The sequence below is a fragment of the Galeopterus variegatus genome, unplaced genomic scaffold (genome assembly GCF_000696425.1).
Source record: "Galeopterus variegatus unplaced genomic scaffold, G_variegatus-3.0.2 Scaffold45, whole genome shotgun sequence".
NCBI lineage: Eukaryota > Metazoa > Chordata > Mammalia > Dermoptera > Cynocephalidae > Galeopterus > Galeopterus variegatus.
The window spans coordinates 105793-127899 of NW_007726156.1; the positions used below are offsets into that span (position 1 = coordinate 105793).

At 35.1% G+C, this 22107-nt stretch overlaps 1 protein-coding gene across 1 annotated transcript in view; it reads right to left on the reverse strand.

Annotated features, from left to right (window-relative positions):
* Nucleotides 1–208: 208 nt before the first annotated feature.
* The window catches only part of DRAM2 (DNA-damage regulated autophagy modulator 2), a 22468-nt gene continuing 569 nt past the window's right edge, over nucleotides 209–22107 (reverse strand). The window contains exons 2-9 of the mRNA XM_008571837.1: nucleotides 20147–20210; nucleotides 14677–14821; nucleotides 10252–10319; nucleotides 8916–9055; nucleotides 3237–3414; nucleotides 2643–2725; nucleotides 1299–1391; nucleotides 209–567 (exon numbers count right to left, since the gene is read on the reverse strand). Coding sequence (XP_008570059.1) covers nucleotides 460–567; nucleotides 1299–1391; nucleotides 2643–2725; nucleotides 3237–3414; nucleotides 8916–9055; nucleotides 10252–10319; nucleotides 14677–14807 — 801 coding nt within the window. The 5' untranslated portion in view covers nucleotides 14808–14821; nucleotides 20147–20210 and the 3' untranslated portion in view covers nucleotides 209–459. The remainder of the gene's footprint in view (nucleotides 568–1298; nucleotides 1392–2642; nucleotides 2726–3236; nucleotides 3415–8915; nucleotides 9056–10251; nucleotides 10320–14676; nucleotides 14822–20146; nucleotides 20211–22107) is intronic.

Consider the following 22107-nt stretch of genomic DNA (forward strand, 5'->3'; position numbering starts at 1 on the left):
TCTGTCCCCGTCCCTCCCTCCCCCCACCACTGCTCCTCAGCATCTTTGAATGTAATAATAATAATAATAAATAAATAAATTTTAAGAAAAAGAAAATATAAAAGTGCTTTACGATGATTTACAAAATGTGAAAGGCTGGGTTGAACAGAGTGCTTGGTGCACTTCAGGTTGTTTCTCTTAAAAAAAATTAGAAAAAGCTACAATGTTGTACTGTAGTCCTTTAGTTTTATTTTCTGGGATAAAAAAGTATAGGAATAAATGTTTTTCAATAGTTTTCTTCATGATATCCTTTAAAATACCTTATGAAATGCTTATTTCATGTTTCCTACTTAGTATTCAGCAGTGTCACTGTTGGCCTTGATGAACTGGTTGAAAATTTCAAAGCAGAATAAGTAACTTTTGTGAGCCTTTCCTCAATCCCTGAGAATCATAATCATCCAGATATATTTTATCCTTTCATCATAAATCTCTGGAAAGTAGTCGTGTTCGTTCATTGTTTATAGGGCAAGGAGCAGTGTCATAGAGGGTTGATCCATGTAAATTGGCTTCCACCCGTAAAGAAATTTTCTGGAACAGAAAAGAAAATTATATATAGAAGTTTGCTCCTTAAAGTGAGATCACCTTTTCAGTATGTTCTGTAGACTATCTTTTGTGATTAGAAATGTAAATCAACTCTAACAGGTAATAAGAGCAAAACACTTGTTGCACTGCCAAAGATACCATCTTTAATACCAACTGATCTGGAAAAACCAAGCATTTGTATATCAAAACCCAAAGTGAGAGTCCATAATTATTTTTCAGATAACAGAAACTGGAGGAAGACATCTTTTTAATTCAGAAGACAAGTATTCTAATAATAATAGATCTCAATTAAGTACAGCATATTGTACACTATGCCTACATTTAGGGAAGACAAGTTCCTTGTCTTTCCTTGGTTTCTACTAAGAATCAGTAAAACAAGGTTGAGAACGGCCTGTGTAAATGAACAAAGAGTTGATGAAAATTCTAAGAAATAATTACTTTGAATTTGTTTTACAACCCCATTTTCAAGGCTAAACCTTGCTAGCAATATACACTGTATCTCCAAACACAGAAACAATTCACCCAACAAGTTATTCTTCTCACATCATTGTTTATGGTGCCAAATTTCAGTTTATTTATTTTACTTTCTGTTTTTGTTGTTGTGCCAAATTTTAAACAGTTAATCTTCAAAAAGGCTGGAGACTTGCCTATGGGAATTTCTCTTACTCAACCTGAAGGAAGTTTGACTGCATAAATCTAATACTATGTTTTCTTACCTGAAAATCACGGATATAAGTCAGGAAAAAACCAAAGAAGGAAAATGACATAGACCATTCTGTTGCAGTAGTGATTATGTGAAGTGCATAACCCTTGAGTGACAGGGGAAAAAAGCAAATTTTGTGAAACAGAATTTGTCAAATGATCTATACTATTTCAAAAATTTTAAAAACCTCAATTCTTATAAACCAATCTACCTTCTGAAAATCAACCCTTGACTTACTGAGCATGCCTCAAGAATTAAAGAGCAGACATTAGGAATTCTTCCTAAATGATACTAGCTATCTTATTTTCACCTAAGAGTGAATAAAATTTCCACTTAAATAACTAAGACAGAACAGGAAAATTTCTACTCTACAATCAAGGAGTTACTGCCCTTCCCAAACCCATAAGACTCATAAAATGTCACTAAGATAAGTTTAACAATGCTCATGATAAACTTAGTAAGTGCTATTTCTAGAATACTGAATAATACATCGGTTATAATTAGGAGAATCTAGTAAGTTATTTCAGTCATTCATTCTTACAAACATGTCCTACTCATGGATTCTTAAATAAAACACCACTGAATAGTTTGTGAAAACAGATTAACTCATTTTATTATCTATTTGGCATATGTCCCTCCTCTTTTATTCTCAGGATCATATCCACTACAGATGGTCCTCGACTCATGATGGTTTGACTCACAATTTTTCTTCTTTACAATGCTGCAAAAGTGATGAGCATTCAGCAGAACATCAATAAATTACATGAGATATTCAACACTTCATAATAAAATAGGTTTTGTGTCACATGACTTTGCCCAACTGTAGGCTAATATAAGTGTTCTGAGCACATTTAAGATAGGCTAGGCTAAACTATCAGTTTGGTAGGTTAGGCGCATCAAATGCATTTTTGACTTAATGTATTTACAACTTGATGGGTTTATTGAAATATAACCACACTGTAAATCAAGGAGCATTTGTATATTAGAACCCAAAGTCAGAGTCCACAATTAATTGTCAGATAACAGAAAGTGGGAGAAAACATCTTTTCAATTCAGAAAACAAGTATTCTAATAATAATAGATCTCAGTTGGGTATAGAATACTGTATACTAATTCTGAGAAAACACTTTTGCCGTTACAATTCTCTTCGTGTCTTGAAAATATTCACAGATTACAACTGACAGAATATGAAAGGTTCAATATAAATTCTACCACATTTAGAAAATAATCCTAATATATAACTGACTATTCTACAAAAAATGTTTCATTGTTGGTGATAAAATAAAAATATATCAAAATCAGCCAAAATAGTCATCATTACTATAAAACGAAATGTTATAGACTCTTAAGTTCTTACTTTGTCCTCAGAGTTCCAATGGAGTTTCTGTACTATATCAGTGCCAAAACTGCCACTGTACAAAATTGACGAGCAAGTCAACACTATAAAAAAATAAGTCAAGGAAGAATCTCAGAGAAGACCTGTAAGATTAAACTAGATTCAAAACAAAAATCACTTTAAAGGTCCAAAAGGATTATTCACACATTTGTTGCCAAAGTCCAAACCCATTTTCTTAGACTTAATATGGACATGGCAGTAATAAAACTAAAACTGCCCAAAGGATCACTATGAAATAGTTCTCAAACCCCTCCTCTTTGCTCACAAAATTAGCAGTTCTGTCACAAACTTCTGCTAGATAATTTTCTTAGCGAGGGCATTAACTCATTCTTCATTTCTCTGAAGTGAGTATGATCAGGCTAAACATTATCTTGTTCCTGCTCAGTTTCTAAGGTCCTAAGACAATCTGAATTTCATGTTTGAAATCCTTTAGTTTAGGGTTACTAACCTAAGAATCTCTCCTACAAAAATGCTGCTTACGTGCCAGTAGTATTCACTTACATTTTATTGTTCAATTCCCTTCCGAGTATAGCCACATTTTACAACGAAGGATACTGCTAAATGCACTTATTCCACACCAGATAACCAACAGTAGTCTGATCCAGAAGACTTCTTTGCCATGAATTTTGGGTTGCATTTGGTAGGAAAGGATGGTCTGAACAAACATATATAATGAGCCCATACCAAAGGTGAGCACGGCTCCACTTACATGTGCAACAAAAAGGGTTGTTTTCTAAGAAGTACAAAGAAGAAATAAGTCAATAAAAGAAACTCAGAACACATTGCCAATACAATATTTTAAAGCACAAGCCAGAGATTTCAATAGGACACTGAGTGAAGAAGCTCTGTAGATTCTACAAAAAAAAGTAATTTTTTGTAATCTTCTTTCATAATACTCAGCATAAACCTGAGAATGACAGTAAAACCAAACTATTTTATGTGCTATCACTAAAAACATGATAGTGATTATTCATTTATTCTTTTACTCATTTATAATATGTTTCTTGGGTGCTTATTAAGTGCCAGGCACCGTTCTAAGTCCTTCGATACGTTAGTGAACAAAACAGATTAAAATCTAGCTCTCAGAGAATTTAGTAAAGGTGCACAAGCAATGGATAATAAGCTTAAGAAATAAGGAAATCCCATAGTATGCTAGATGGTGATAAGGGTTACAGAAAAAGAGTACAAGGTAAAGAGGATTAGGATGGCTGGGAGTGCTGACGGTAGAGTGTTTCAACATAAATCCAGTTTACATTTAAATGGAATTTAGAGACTTAAGACATGAAAACATAGATCGGTTTTGATCATGCAACAAAGGATTATCATAAATTATAGTTTTTTTCTCCTTTACCTTACTCTTATAGGTATCTATTAACATTTTACTTTTTATTGTTATATATAGCCTCTGCTTAAAAGTGAACAACAATAGCTCTCTAAAAATTCTACAATCAAAGGTTTTTGGTTGAATCACTCTATTTTTCTCAACTACTGTCATTTGTATTTCGTTTGGTTGAGAAGGTACTATACAGCACTTGGCACACAGGGTACTTAATGACTAAGAAAACAAGAGAGGTTAGGGCTTGGTTCCCTTATGTATAATCAACTGTGCTGTTTCACACAGAGTCCAATTTTCTTTTATAGGAGATTCCTAGTATAAAGATATAAAATATTACAATTTATTTGCAAAAGGCATTGATTTCTTTCTAAAAAGAGAAAAAGGCTACTTGTGTATAGTTTGGGGTGTTATAACTGGCAAGAAGATTTGACTATTGGGAAGGTAAATAAAATGTTATTGCCACTGAGGGTAACAAAGAGAAAGAATAAATAAATATTCAACACCCATAAAATATAACACAAAATGGTAATATCTTTTCGGTTCATAATAATGTGAATTTATCTACGGATATAGTTAAAGGCTAGAAGGACATCAGAAAAATGAAAATGACTATTTAAGGGGTGAATTTTCCCCTTCCACAATATTTTCGCATATATTGATGGAGCTCAATATAGATATAGCCTGATCAACGCCGACTTGTAGTCAATATAGTTCCATCAACAAAATCCCACAAATTAAACAGCAAAATAAAGAACGAAGGGAAAGCATTTACTATATTTTTATCATTGAAATGGAGGTGCGTAAAACTGGTTTTAATCAGCAGTTATTTTGCTTAATACATTTAAATTTGTCATTTTTAGAGACTAGGGAAACATAAGGAAAACTCTTGAAATGAACAGATGAGATTACTAATTATCTTTTCTATGGAATGCTAAGGCCTCTGGTGATTACCAGGCCCTACAAGAACGCACTTTTATTTGGCTTTGACTAGGCTATGTGACAGAGAAAGCTTCTATAATTATAGAAGTTATATGTAGAATCAGAATTTAACTTACAGAACATTGATAGTAATACAAATAATTCCTATCCATAGAACTGCAAATTGTATCCTACTGAATGCAATTGATTATCACTCTGTGAATTATGACCAGTTTTGTATCCATTCCTAAATTTAACATTCCTTATCCGACTATAAAGTATAGTACCGTGACTTCTCTTCTGAACTGGTTTGTCATATCTACCGATTCCCTTATTAATTAATAAGTTAAATAAAACCTTTGACACATGTACAAAAATCATGATTTTATCCTCTTTAAAAATATATCCTTTAACAAAGTAAGACAAAAATTTACCGCTTGACAAAAACAAGACAAACAAGAGGAATTACACAGATATGTGTGGTCAGGAGCAAATCTTTGATATAGAATTTATACATTCCGTGTTGAGTGATCTGTAATCTTTGCCTAAAAAGTTACTGAAACTTAGAAACGAACTTTTGCTTACTTCTTACCTCTTCCAAAGTCTCCTTGAGGATAAATTTTCTAGGAAGGGAGAATGCCACGTGATGACAAAAATTACAGTTATACTTCCACAAGCCAAGTATTACTGGCAACTACCAGAAGCAAGGAACAGATTCTCTCTCTCAGCCCCCAGGAAAGAACTAACCCTACCAACAACTTGATTTCAAACTTCTGGCCTCTTGCATTTTGAGAGAATAAATTTCTGTTACATTAAGCCACCCAGTTTGTTGTCTTTTGATATGGCAGCCCCAGGAAACTAACACAGACTTCTGCTTACTTATCCCTTCCAAGTCTCCTTAAGGATCAATTTCCCAGGAAGGGAAAAATTCTTCTATGTGGGCACTAAGGACATATACCACGTGTTTTTCTTCTGGATACTATATACATGCATGTTTTCAAAGAAATTCAACTTATATTTTTTAAGATAGATTTTTCAAATACCATATTATAGCAGTTATTAGGCATCTCTATAAATTCAGGCAACTACAGTGATAAGTGAATTTTTTTCCATCCTGCTTAGTCTCCTTGGCCTCTCTCAATAAATTCCTTAATACTTAATGAGAGTATGTTTGTCCTAAATATAGTATGCCAGGTGCTGGGGATATGATGGTGAACAAAACCATTATGCTTATAATTAATGGAGAAATACAGCAACTAAAAAATTAAAGAATAAATGTAAACAACCATTAATATAAAATTAGATTGTAATAAGATCTATGAAGAATCAGTTTCCAGAAGCACAGAGAACACAAAAAAAGAAAATTGAAATATATTACAGCAGCAGCTGACAGAAAAGACTTCCCTGAGGAAGTACAGTCTGCACTGAGACCTTAAAGATGTCTAAGCCTGTTTAGGCCTGAGCGTTGTACATACCAAACAGAGGAAACATCACGAAAAAAGGAGTTAAATAAGCTTATCTCATTTAAGGAACAAAAAAGGTCAGAGATATAATGGAGACATTAAGAAGGGGAACAATGCAGACTAAGGCTGGAGAAGTGGACAGGAGCCAGATCATACAAGATCTTTGAGTTAATTAAATTAAACCGTTTATCAAATTATTTTTTCCTCTCTTGATTATATCTCTTTTCTGGCAATTATGGAACTCTAGAGCTCCAAGTAAGGATACAGGGAAACAGAGGAAATGTATATACATTTCCCAAAAATCCATTTGCCTGAAATATAAAGAACTGATTAAAGGAATGTAAGAGTGAATACAAAGGAATCAATGAGGAAGCTGTGGTAGTGGTTCAGATGAGAGATGATGAAATCTAAATTGCTTGAGAAGAAGATGGTAGGGAGAGAAGTAGAGATGGAAATGGAAAGAAGCAGATGTGTTCAAGAAATATTTAAAAGGTAAAACCAATAAGTCCCTACTCTGTCAAGCCTCTCTTCCAACCCAAGATCTATAACTACAAACCATTTACAGACCTTGGTTTATGTACAATTTTTCCTGCATAAATTAATGTCTGCAAAAGAAAAGGGGGAAGAGGAGGAAGAGGCAATGTGCTTGCCACTTTAAATAAATAGTAAAAGTTTAATCAGAAAAAAGGAGAGCTGTTTGGTATTTGGGTAATGCTACAGGATGTGCTTATAAATAGGGCCCAGCAATGAAGCCATCAGTGAACAATGAAGAGGACATTCAAAGTTGCATGAAGAGATGTAATCAAGAGAGAAAAAGTAATTTGATTCAAATTACATGGCCAAGGGGGACTCCTGTGGTAAAGGTAAATTAGAATGAAGGCTGAAAACAAAACAAAGCAAGCATATAAACTGTCTTAGGTGAATGAGATAAAGGTAGAAAGTCAGCTTGTGTGGGTACTATCAGGAACTGCTATCGGAATTTACTGGGTTGTGTAAACAAACACAGTAATGTGCCGTATGAGGACTTTTTGGTCTATGACAAACCAGGTATATGATGATGGAGGTCCCATAAGATTATAATGGCTATACCATATAACCTAGGTGTGTAATAGGTTATACCATCCAGGTTTGTGTAAGTATACTCTATGATGTTCACGCAATGATGAAATCACCCAACGATGCATTTCTCAGAATGTATCCCTGTCCTTAAGTGACACATGACTGTATCTGGAATTCATTTTTACCATACAGGTGATGAAAGATATGTTAAACTGCTCAAGGGACAACTGGAGCAAAGAATCACTATCCATGCACTAAAAATTCCCCAAAACATTTTTTAACACCAAGCTACTGAAACTGATTAGGGAAGGCAGGACTCTATTTGCAGCACAGACAGCTAGCTAGTGGTCCACCAAAATTTGTATTCTTCTTCTGTAGTATAAAGTTGCTCCTAGAAACTAATGCCAGAAAAACTACATTTTCCAGCACCCTTGTCCCTATCTAACAAATGAATGTCAGTGGAATGATGTGAGTCACTGTCAGATGACAAAGATTCTCTCCTTGACCAAATTCTACTCAGGTTCCTCTGAACTCTCCTCTCAACTAGGCCCTGACTAGAGCTTCCACATTGTCTCTGCATTGTCCAGTTTCAGCAAGAATCCTGCTAAATCCGTTTAGCCAGAATTCTTCATCCTCAATATCTCATCACCCTCTATATCAGATATGGTATCTGATCAGGTTCCTCATCCTCCACCACCCTCCAGGTGATGTCTGATCACCCTGGTCTGCCTTCAGCAAGAATCCTGTTAAGTTGGTATAGGCAGAATCCCTCTTTACTCCCAAGTTTTCCTCTTAGTAATTTTTTATCCACTAACCCCCACCCTACTGCTTGGCTATAAATTGCCACTTTTCCTTGTATTTGGAGTTGAGCCTAGTCTCTCTCTCCTACTGGTCTCTCTGTGAAGAGTTCACAAATATTTGGTTATGGCTAACTGCTACTTTAACATTAAGAATTCCCTGAGAAAAACAGTAAGAGCTATAGATCCCCCCTATACTTCCTCATATACAGAGCCAGGTACCTAGGAATTCAGGCAACCGATGGAAACATCAAAACAAGTGTATAAAATAGGTAAATAATTGCAACTTGTTAGGCATATTTCAAAACAAAACAAAACAACCAACATTCAGATATGTAATCTTGTCACTTATAATCTATATTCTCTGTTTGGTCTTGAAGTAATCTCCAACTAAGTAGTAATAAAGAGTCTAGTAATTGTCCTGTGGATCCTAAAAAAAGTTAGGATATAAAATAATTTACACTTTTTCAGATTATTGAATATGAATTTTTCTAATTGTTAATGTAGGTATTTCTAAAAGGGTCAAATAATTTAAAAGCAGTGAATTCTATTTTAAGGTAAAGAAACAATAGCAGCATGTTACTCAATGTTTCAGGTTTCCTTTCTAACACCTATATTTATATACTTCAGGAAAATATCTATGCTGGGCTAAAACACAAACCTGGAAGTTTGCCACAATAGAAAGTCCTAAACAACTCAGTATTCCAAGTACAAGGCCAGCCTTGTTTAATTTGATGATATGGTTCTCTTCAGGATTCAGAGCATGAACTTGCTTATAACGAACATAAATAGTAGCAATGCCTGGGAAGAGATAATCCAAAAAACAACAAAGTAATAAATATTTGAGGAATAAAGTTGCCAGTGAAGAGTTCACAAAGGTCACTGCTATCAAGAAGCACAAATTTTCCTTTTAAAAGTTAATCTGCAAGAAGAAAACAAACAAACAATAAAAACAGCTGTAGTTTTTAGGAACCTTTAAGGTTGCTTCATGGAACTACTAATATCTCGTTTGCCTTCCATGGGTCTCATATTTACAAACATTTAGGACAAAACTTAAGGGATAAGTTTGATGTCTTCTGAAAATTTCTAATGCTTAAGAGTTATATAAAACAGAAAATATTTTTATGATTAGCTTCAAAGTCAAAAAAGTAACTAGTTCTAGAATAAGAATAAAATGGAAATAGGCCAAAAAACCCCAAAAGCAAATAGTAGACAAATAGACAATTACATAGAAAAAAAAAAAAAAAAGCCCACTGTACCATTCTTATTAGCCAAGAAAGGGCCAAATTGAACTTTCTATTGCAGAAAAACTGCCGAAGAACTTAGCAGTATAGAAAACATAACAGAGATATACTTTTGTAGATATGTTTCTGAAGAGTTTATTCATAAATTTCTAAAAATTGAATCATTTTCCAGACTTCTATTTTTGACTCAAGCAAATAATATGTAAAAGGGTGCAAATATTTAAAATGATCATGCTTGATGGAAAAAATATTTTAATAAATCATTAATATAAATTTGGTTCAAAATAAATCAACAGGAATGCAAAATACTATGGTAGAAACTCCATTCCGTTGGCATTAGAGTATGGCTCAAAAGTCAAAATGGTTCCATCGCCCTTCTCAAACATCTAAATTGTTATTCCTAAAGGAATTTAGTTAGGGTCAGTTGTGATCACTTGTGCCTATAGCTCTTTGTCCCCTACTGGTTGCTTAAGAAATCCATTTAAGTCCTCAGGGAATATTTAGTTATACTTAACTTGTATTTGGATGAGTAGCTGAATAGCCTATAGATATTTTTTAAAGGTTTATTTCCATAATTTAACATTTCTAGGAAAGTGTTTTTCTTTCAAAAGGAGCATAACCATGATCAAAACACAGTGATAACAGTCTGGCAAGTATAACTAGAAAGTAAAACAAGCAACACAATACTGTTTAAAGAAGAAAATAGCAATTTAGCTATTAATTTTGATTATTAAAATCACTCTCATTACTTACATAAAACTGCAGCGATATTTAGCATTGCCCCAAACAAACATTTTTCTGGAGCTACTGTACCAGTGTCACTGAAAGAAAAACAAGGTATGTGAATTTCTCACATTGGATATACACATGACCTGATCAAAGAAGAAAAGAAAAATAGATATACACATGTATTTCTTCTAAGGGATGAAAAGTAACAGGAGTTATTTCAACCCCTTTATCTTTTTAAGTCCAGAGTTCAACTCTTATTTTATAGAGAACACGACAATTTGAGTTCACAAATATTTGTGCACTACACTTTTTACTTACATCATTGAAGATTATCTCCTTTCCACATAATAGAAATCAACATAAATTAACTTTCTAAAAAGCTATCCTTGGTATGTTCAGACTGTGTTATTGGCTTACCATCAGTCAGGCAGATGCATTTATCTGTCTCACCAGAATATTCCCTAAACACCATAGGCCCTTTCAGAACTCTGCATTTTTGCATCTATTGTTGACTCTGCCTGCAGTTCAATTAACACCTATTAAGCTACTGATCAATTAAAAAAAAATTATCAAGCACCTAGCACATGCCAGATACCATTTCAGGGACAGGATTCAGTGGTAAATAAAACAAAGTCCCTGCCCTCACAGAGCTTATATTTAAGACCAGTTTTGAGTTACCTACTCTCTACAGCCTTGAACAACTGCTCTTGCAGATAGTGATTCACAGAGCATTCTGTCCAGACTTCTATTAAAATCACTAACCAAACTGCATTGCAATATATCTGCATACATGCCTGTCTTTCAGGGCAGTGTGAAATATACAAACCAAGATTAAAAACCTACCATTTACTAACTGTGGGACCTTGAGTACGTTCTTTTATCTCCCTAAGACTTTTCCTTCACCTACAAAATGAGGCTATCCGTTCCCTTCTAGCCTCATTGGATCAATATAAGGATGAAAGGAAACGTGGTAATACATGTTCAGTACCTAGCAGAGTAGCAAGTTCATGAGAAAAACCCATTAAATATTAGTTTCTTTCCCTTCCCTCAAACTACTACAAAGATTAAAAAGACAAAGTCTTTGGCCTTGAATTGAAGTACTATAGGAGGGAGACTATCAGGATCTCAACTAAGACAATGCAATGGGAATAAAAAGGAAATGAAAAGTAACGTTTAGCAAGGAATCAATAAGATCTGGTAAACATTTGGATTGGGGGGTTTAGGAAAAGGAAAGTATCAAACATGAATTCTAAGGATTGTTCCTTATAACTTTACAATTCCACGAATCTTTCTTCTAAAAAATAAAAATATGCAATGATAATGGGGACACAAAAAATAATGTATTTGTAAAGAAATAATTATAAAATAAAATGTATCTTCTACATACAAAAGGTTTTGTTACTCTTTGATGCTCTGGGAATGGGGATTATGGGATTTTTATGTTCCTTCTATCTTTTAAATTTTTCCACAATGTATACGTATTATTCTTATAACCAGAAAAAAATTCATAATTTTAATAGTTGTATTCTAAATGATGCTCCTGTTTTGGATTACCCCATAAATAAGCAAAAGCATGCATTTCCAATATGGTTGACTAAGGGTGTTCCCTCCTTTGACTCTGGAACAGAATGACATAAACTAGCCTACAAATGAGAACAGCCATGCCCATCACCTCATTAGTACAGTCAAACCAGTGGTCACCAAACTGTTTTGATCAGGTACCATGACAAAAAAATGTCTGACCATGTAACTTCAAAATATATGTATTTACTGTATAATTATTATTCCACATACTAAATATCAGTAAAGTTTAAATATTTTTAGATTTAAAAAATATGAGGATTCGGATCCCCATACCGGTCAGCCACCAAAACAACAACAAAAAAAATATGAGGGTACTTCAAAAAGTTACTTTAATTCTATTTTTCCAGGAACTTTTTGAAGTACCCTCATACACCCAGGTGTTCTAATATTTTCTTCTTGTACCAAGCAGCTTGTGTCATGCACCCCACTTGGGCATCCACTACTTGAACCAGAGAACACTTGATGAGTACTTGAATTGAAATTGCCTTAGAAGTGAAATTTACATTTGGTTATGACCTTTGGGGCTGTAACAACTAAACCTTTTCGATATGGTCTGAGAACTGAAAGAAACCATACAGAGTGTCTAGTTTAACATAATCATTTTGCAGATAAAGGAACTGAACTTCAGAGAAGTAAAACTAAGCAACAGAGTTTAAATATATTAGAATATTGGAGAAAGATTACAGAGTAATACAAACTTCATTAGCAGAAATGTAAAAAAGCAAAAGGAGAGAGTCAGAAAAAGAAATGTCTAGGACTCTATCAGAAAATCACATGCAGTACCATCAGAGAACTGAAACTCTGAAAAAGCTTCAGTGGCCTCTTAAATTATTAAAAGCTGTTTAAAATGAAAGCAGACAAGTCTTCAGAAGGGGAAATAAAAATATTGAAGGAATATCATGAATCTTAAATGTGCATCTTCTCTTGGAGTTACTAAAGAATGGTCTCACTCCTTAAACTACATGTTCCTCTACCAGAGTGGTGATTATTTATCAAATTATTTTTAGACTTGTAACCTTATATTTTAAAACATTTTTGGGCTTTGTAAATCTTCCCAAAGTATACTCAGTTTGTTTATATGCTTTGCGCCATACTATACCACTGTAGAAACAATAATTGTAAATGGTGATGCTCAGATCTTTTCTTGACATTTTAAAAAGATAAATTTAATCTACTGATTTATCTTCGTTTAAAAGTTTACTTCTTTCTGTGTTGGAAAGGCTATTTTTCAGAAGGTAAACAAATGAATAAATGAAACAACTACAACAACAACAAAGTAATGAATACTATTTAACAACAAAAAAAGCAATTCATTTGGCATCTACACAGAGAGATGTTTCAAAGGCATCGCATAGAGGTTGAATACTTTTTCGGGGGCACCTAAGTATACATCAGGTAGATTTATTTAGATTAAAACACTGGAAAAAATATTACAGAAAAAGGGATGGCCATTAGCTCACTTGGTTAGGGTGTGGTGCTGGTAACACCAAGGTCAAGGGTTCAGATCCCCTTATCGTCTAGCTGCCAAAAAAATAAAAATAATAATAATAAAAAAAAATTGGGAGTTGCTTAATCATATTTAATAACAGTATTTTAATAACTATGTTTTCTTCACCTCCCCTCCCTATGTAATTTTTTTAACTTTTACATAAAAGTTTAAAACTTAATAGCCCAGAAACCATTTGTAGTGATCATGATTTCTCTGTGAATGCATAAATTGATGCAATGCTTTTAGAGGGATATTTGGTACTGTCAAGCTAAAAATGTCAATGCCCTATAACCTATATAGCAATCCCACTTCTAGGAGCCTAGCTCACATAAATATCAGCATAAGTACATAGTTATATGTAGTGAAATCTTCATTACACTGCTGTTTGCAATAGCAAAAAAAAAAAAAAAAAGAACAAATAAGCAATTTATATGTCAACATACTATCACTTTTTATAAATGAAACAAAATGAAAAACCCCAAAAAAGTTAAAAGTGAGAAGAAAGAAAGGAGGAAAAGAAGACGGAGAGAGAAAGAATTTTGTATAATCAGAGATGACAAGCTAGAACAAACCAAACTCTGGAAGGAAACCTATCAAATAATGAATCACCTCCGGGGGGCAATGACTGGAAAGGGTTAGGAAGAGACGTTCACTTTTTATTTTTATAATCACTCTGGTATTGTTTAAACTTTGTTGTTATACTTACTTATTGCTTTTGTAATTTGAAAAAAGAGGGTCAGGGACATAGCACATGCAAGTGAGAACCGTGCTTACATCATTATTAGTTTTGAGATCTCAAAAATATTTCCAGGGCCAGCCCATGGCTCACTTGGGAGAGTGTGGCGCTGACAACACTAAGTCAAGGGTTAAGATCCCTTACTGGTCATCTTTATTTAAAAAAAAAAAAAAAAAAAAAAAAATTCCAATACATTTTGATACTTAATGTGTCGAAAATACCTATCCAACATGTCATAAAGAGGAAGAGCACATTTATATATAGTAAGTAGATCAATAAATGTTTGTCATTACCATTATCTTTTCAGATTATTATTGTTGTCTGCAGCATTTTTTAATTTTAAGGGGAAAATAATTCTAATTTTATCTTCTAAAACAACCTCAAAGACTTATTTGGAAGACAAGGCATTAAGGGGTCACAATTCACTAACCAATTCACTAACTGAATCTTTTTCCACTGTCTCCACATTTCTCTATCACACAGAAAGAGCCAAATACAAGTTCACTTTTACATACCCTCTATTGTTATAATGCTAGTGTAAAATCTGAATTTTAAAATGCTGACATGAAATGTTGGCTTCAATGTTAAAATATGAATGAAACATAAAAATTCTCCTATACAAGGAATACATTTTACTGACCTGATATAAGGCAATGCAGGGTCGACATGGTGGAGTGTTATTGCAGTAATATATGAAAATATGAAAGCAGCAGATGTCCAAATTACAAGGGCTGAAGGAAGGAAACTGAGGCCTTGCTGAAACCACCACATTTCAAACAAGACTTCTGAAGTAGGAAAAACAAATTAGAAAAGGTAATTCACTAGGGTTTCCTCCATTCTACTTTAGCCATCTACTCCCACAACTTATCACCCTGAGCCATTCCACTTCTGAAGTCATCTTCCACGACATCCCGCAACACAGCTTTTCTTTGTTTTCTTAGTAAATGCAACCAAGATTCACCCACTTGCCATAGCCAGAAACTTTCTGTATCATCTTCCCACACATAATCATGTACCATGTAGTTTATTCTGCCTCCTAAATTTCTTCAAATCTACCCCTTCTCTCCATCTTTACTGCCACTACTCTACCTAAATAACCATAAACTCTTGCTCAGCTTATTATCATGACTTCTTAAATGGAACTGTGATATTATGAAATATGTATTTGGTCTTTGTCCCATTTCCTGGCAAAAAACTCCTAAAACCCTTGAAATCTCCACAGTGATGAGTATCTTTTATAGCTTTTTATATTATAATAAGATGACTGGGGACTGGCAGCCTCTAGATAGCTCAGGATGGGGGCTGGTCACAGGAAAGACCAAGTCATGATTAGAGGGTTGGGACTTTCAGCCCTACTCCCCAACCTCCGGGGGAGGGGGGGGAGAAGCTAAAGGTTAAGTTGATCACCACTGGCCAATGATTTAATAAATCATGCCTATATGTAAAGAAGCTTCCATAAAAATCCAACAGGACAGGGTTCAGAGAGCTTCTGATAGCTGAGTACATACAGGTTCCTGGAGGGTGGTAAGCCCTGTGAGGGCATGGAAGCTCCATATCCGTTCCTACATGCCTTGCCATATTTATCTCTTTATCTGTATCCTTTGTCATATTCTTTATAATAAACCAGTAAATGTCAGTTAAGTTATCTCTGAGTTCTGTAAGCCATTTTAACAAATTAATTAAACCCAAGTAGGGGCTGGTAGAAACCCTGATTTATAGCCAGTTGGTCAGAAGCAAAGGTAAAAAAAAAACCTGGGGCTTGCAATTGGCATTGGAAATGGGAGGCTGTCCTGTGGGACTGAGCCCTCAACCTGTGGGCTCTGACACTATTTCCAGGTAGATATTGTCAGAATTGAATCGAATTAGAGGACACACAGCTGATGCCTGCTGCAGGACCGACTGTGTTAAATAAAAATTATAGGAAGTCATTGTTTTAGACTAAGTTCCTGCACTAGGAACCACAGACCAGACTAAAACGTCAAAATGGAGTCAGTCACTCCTGCTAAAGTTCCACATCACCAAACCCAAATTAAGTTGTTGCCTGACTTTCTGAGAAATCAGGAGGGAGAGATAACGGCCAATTTTCCCAGAAGGCCAGCTTAAATCTTCCCTCTGTTTTAATCCTTACACTAAAGAAGTAACCTGATGTTAAATACTGTTATTTTTCTATTGTTCTGTCTGTACCTTACAAGAATAGTAAATTTGAAATGACTAATCTGCTTTTTGTTCTTGGTCTCTGCTTCCTTAAGCTCTTTTCTGTCTATAAAGTCAAACTTTCTTGCTCATTTCATTGGAACACTTATTCTATTTTATGGAATAAAATGTTGCTTGATTCTAGAATTACAATAAAGCCAACTGAGATCTTTAAATCTGTTGTAATTTTGTCCTTTGACAATTGGTTGCTGGTGGGAAGAAATCTCCACATACGAGGGTACTTTAAAAAGTTCATGGAATAGGGCCGGCCCGTGGCTCACTCAGTAGAGTGCGGTGCTGATAACACCAAGGCCACGGGTTCGGATCCTATATAGGGATGGCCGGTTTGCTCACTGGCTGAGCGTGGTGCTGACAACACCAAGCCAAGGGTTGAGATCCCCTTACCGGTTGCAATCCGTTGCCGGTCACGAAAAAAGACAAAAAGGAAAAAAAAAATTTATTTTAAATTCTGTGCCAGATAACCCAAATAGCTAAACTTTTTGTAAGTCAATCTCTCATTCTATTTTTTCTTTTTTTTTTTTTTCTTTTGTCTTTTGTCGTGTCCGCATGGAATAGAATTAAAAGATAATAGAAACCTTTCCATGGACTTTTTGAAGTACACTTGTATTTCTTGGTGACCAGAGAAGTATTTTGTGTTGATTACTGAGTGAGAGAAACATAGGAAAAACCAATATTAGTCTTGATCACAACTATCCTAGATTCCATCCTAAAACCAGAATGATCCTTCTAATTCTAAGATACCAATCTGACCACCTTATTCTCCTGCAAACAATAATTCAATAACCTGCCCCCCAAGCCCTTACAAATTGTCTTTCCTCCTTAAAATCGTCCTTGCATCATCTGATCTCTACTTATTTTTCTATATTTACCTCTGGTCACTCTTTCCTCCCAATTCTTTTCTCTAGCAGCCATCATCATCATCCTCATCATCCATACAAAAGCAAACACACAGTGTTTACTATGTGTTACCAATGTCACTAAGCACTTTAAATACGTGACCTAACTTACTCCTCACAACAGAATTGCAGAGGTTAAGAGAGTTGCCCAAGATCATAAGACTAGAATGTGGTAGAGACAGGATTCAAACTCAAGCAATTTAATGATAACATAGATCCACTATGCTCTACGCCACAGGAAACTTCTTGCAGATCTTCAAATGTGTCATGCTGTCTTGCGCCACCATTCTCTCGGTCTGGATGACTAGACTACAATGTTATCACTCCCTCTACCCACTACCTAACTAGTTAACTTCTACAAATTTTTTCAAGTCTCAACACTGACAGCTGCAACTGAGTGTCCCTGCTTTGTTTCCAACAACACCTTTTCCCAACCAGAACATTCATCACATTTAACTGTTACTGGCTTGTTTGGTTTTATCTTCCTCACTAAACTTTTAAGTTCTGTGAGAGCAGGAAACAACTATTTTGTTCACCATATTTCTAGCTTCTAGATACAGGGGAAAAAAAGAGGACCTAAAAACACACATCACCACTTTCTCCCTTAAATTCCAGACTGAGGATGTTGTCAAGCAATAATGAGTCAATAATGTGAATTAGAAAATTAGACATACATTAGTATATCTTAATGCATTAATCTTTTAAATTTAATTTTTTAAAAAATAGGAATACTTTTATATTACAAGAAATTATTCCTATGCAGGTGAGAATAATTTCATGTTTGGAGGAGTATCTTCGCATGACCTAAAAAATTTTGTTTCTCGCGAACTTTGCAAATACTTACAGTTCCTATTCTCCACAATCCTCTACTGTGCTCAGCTTCCTCATCTCAAACTGACCTTCCAAATAATGAAATCTCAGCCATTTTTGACTTGCACTTGTCATCTACTCTGATCATGCGACTTGCTGCTAAATATGTACATTTACATCTTGCTAAATAAGTTTCTTTTCCTTTATTCCTAGAGTCACCATTATAGGCTTGATTTGAGTAATTTCTTGCCAGAATTATCATAATTTTCTCTTTTCTGTTCTTTTTTTCCTTGTCAGTCCTTAACATCCCATCAACATTTTTTTTCCATCTATTTAGTTAATCATGACAATTCCTTGCAAAGATCCTTTAGGTGCTTTCCTTAGCACAGGTTTGTTTCTGAGACTGTAATTCTGTTTGTATAAATTTTGAATCACTCCTAAAATCTTTAATTTTACATCTTTCAACTCTTTTGTTATTTTAATTTGTTTCTGATAATACCTACCTAAAGTCCTTGGAAGTCTAGATCCATTATTTGTTAGTTCAGCCAACCCTTTGCACATGTGTTTTATGGTTTTTGACTGTGAACTCATATTTGGATGATCTTAATCTGGGAGCATTCTCAAAGGCTTAAATTAAGGGTTAATCATTCCAGGGAGGATCTGTATTTGTTTAGGCAGGCACTCTGGCACATTACCAACTTGGACCATCTTTCCATTAATTTCTTGGCTTCTAGCTCTTTAGACCATGTAGAAATGTATATTTGAACTTTGAATCTGAGTGATGGCAGACATAGTTTCAAGTTTTCAGGTGGTATCTTTATTCCCCCACCTGAAGCTGTGGTGAAAATGAACAGATTTCTTTGTGATCTCTCTTGCCAAGAAGGAATTATTTTTCTGGCCCATTTTCCACTGAGTATGTAGACTTTTGAGGGCCCTGGTTGAATTCCAGAGGAGGTGGTTCTCCAAGGCCATGAGTTGTACAATTTTAAGTGGAAATATTTTACATTTTGTTTTATGAAAAATGTCACCCACTGAGGCACAAGCACCATTTACCCAAACTACCATGTAAATAGTACCTGCTGGAGTTGTGTACCTGGGAGATCACAGGGCTATGAATTCTTTTTCTTTCTTTTTTTTTTTTTTAACAAGCTTGAAGAATGGAAGAGATATGAATTCTATCTCTCTACCTTGGATAGGGAGCAGGGGAGCCTATCACCCGTCCCTAATTATGCTTTATTTCTGTTATCAGCCAAATGCCCCCAAAAGGAGACATATTACTAGTTTACTACACTGGTTTCAGCTCTTTGACTTTTTTAGTCCCGAGGATGTCCCTTTCTTTCCCACAAGACCTGTTACGGATTTAAAGGCTAATATTATTTATTCAGCATTTAGGTGTTTGGGTAAAGGGAATCTTCAAAGCATTTTGTCTACCCTCCAAGCTAGAAGCATAACCTCCTCCCCCTTTTATTGTTTTTGCATGTCTAAATCCTTCCCTGTTCTTCAAAACAAAGCTCAAAGGCTATCTTCTACCAAAACCTTCCCTAACCCTTTTGGATCTGGAAATAAGCATCCCTTTCTCTGAGGATACTTGATCTGCACGTCTTCTAAAGCATGAAAATTTAGGCGGGTGTCCTAAGTGAATAAAATCCTTACTGAGGGACTCCACTTCACCTAAGTGTAGTAGAGGGCCTGGACCATAGTAATTACTTAACTTGTTGTATGAACAAACAACCAAAACCAAATTCTCTTAATTCCCAAACAGCATTACTAGTAAATAGCATTACCATTTTTCCAGGCTATTTAGATTCTAAGACTTCAGATTAACCTTGGGTTCTCTCTTCCAGCAGACCTCACATGCTGTCACTAAGTGATGGTAATTCTATTTCTCTAAGTTATTTGCAACCATCCTTCCTCCCAGTTCACACTGTAACCACTTGAATCAGATTCTCAGTTCACTTGGCCTAAGCGGTTTTTGTTTTCCCCTCCATCCTTTCTATCTGCATTGCCAAATTAACATTCTTAAAGTATTCTTCTGCTCCAGAATTTATTTAAAAATCTGTTAGATGACCTAAAATAATACCTGCTTCATGGAGGTTCATTCAAGGACTTAATGAGATAATATTTGTAAAGTACTATCATAGGTGATCAATAAATATTTGTTCCTCTTTTAGAATGTTAAAAATGAATTACCTGTTTTATGAGTTCACAAAATGTCAGTCTTCAGATCTGTCTAAACCTGCACCTTTTGTAAATCCTGAGATCCACATACAAAAAAAAAAAAAGACGGTTGTTTCAATCCACATGATTTTAAACATGCACAATTTCAAGTCAACACACCAATACTGTTCTTCAACAAGACACCAGGCTATTGCATTATTAACAGGTTATTTTTCTTTAAAGAGCTGATATTTGAGTTTTTTATAATGATGTTCTATCACCTGGAATTAAAAAATATTTTAATTCGAGGATATCAATTTTCTTATCTTTTCTGAAATCAGACACTTTTTGCTGGCCTCAAAAAGGATAAAATAAAAGGAAAAACACCAACTTTTCTCCTTTAAAAGGAAGATAAGATGGGGAAAGAATGACAGCTTATCATTAAGCAAAATAAAGCATTAACTAGTCTGTGTGAAGCAATCAAAGAACACAGCTGTGAAATAAGATTTATCTAAGTGCAAATCTTACCATTACCACCTCCTAGTTGTATGATTTTAGGCAAGCCACTTAGCTTCTGACTTACAGTGTTTTAATTTGTATGAGCCAAACCCTCAAAGCATTGTTCCTCAGAGTGAAACAGTAAGCATATAATAATGATAGCTGATTTACTGATTATGTACAGTCATAAATAGCCACAAGTATAGTGAAAAGCCCCTATGTATAACTTCTTTGTATGTGAGAATCATCTTGAATTCATATTTCCTTAGGCTTGATGATTCTAGTTTAAACTGACAATTTTGAGAAACAGGGCTTGAGATGATTTACCAGTTTGTTAATGAAAACTGAGAAATTTAAGTGCATGAACTAGATAAGGAAGACTACTAATTGCCCGTGTAATTTCACATAGGAGAGCTGACAGCATGGTTGGGGAACTGACAAACAAGCAAAATTAGAATTTCAAAGGTTATAATTCAAGAAGCCTTTCAAAATACTTGAAAATACGCAGGAATAAACTTCACATAGCAGTAAGAGTGCTTAACAAAATGTTCTTGCATCTTTCACCTGTCTTCTCTGCTTTTTTGAAGTCCCAAGAATCAGAACTGCAGTTACAATTTTTTCTCACAAATATTTAAATGCCACTGGTGATAAGCTTAATTCCTTATGCTGACTCCTCTAAGTGGTGACTGCTAAGAAATAATAAGAAAGTAAGTTCTGGATGTTCCAAGTGACAGACAGAAAGCTCTAAGCTGCTTTTAGAGGTTCTTTCACAGAACTATCAGGCCCAAAGCAAAGCATAATAGCAAACGGTTATCTTTCTAAACTCTAACTTGGCCTCCTGACAAATTTAGCAGTCTCGTAATGTCTAAATCCTAAAGACTCTATAAGATTAAGTAACGTTTTCGTAAAGTGGATCAAATGTTACATGGAGACATGAGCAGAATCTTATGATGCAACGCAAATTAGAGAATTGCATTTAGGTACTTATTTAGAAATTAAAATTCGTGAGAACTGGGAAAATTACTTCTATGGTGTGTCTTCTGTGTTTTTCAAATGCATCCTACAGTAAAGCACGGATGTTAGGATGCCAGGACAGCAATTTCCTCTCTGAACGGAGCCTATCCCCTGCGATGGAACTGCGCGAATGTAGTAGACTGAGCTCCGTGTAAACACAAGGTCACCACCGATTTCAATTTCATAACTTCTCCCCGCTGTCCCCCGCCCCCCCACCAGGCATCTGAGCCCAGGAGTGTCAATAGGAACACGTACTCAACCGTAGTTTTTGTGGGACTGGGGCGAAGGTTCTCAGTAACCGCTTAAACAAAACCAGAGGCATTAATTAGACTGCTGCTTGTTTCCGGAGGCTCAAAGCACTAGGGCCTTGAAAGATGTGGCTCCGCTTTGCCTGGCGCAGGGTAAAAATGCAGGAGAGGGCGCTTGGCACTAGGAACCGCCTGGGGCATGCGAAAAAGCGGGGGGGGGGGGGGCAACCAAGG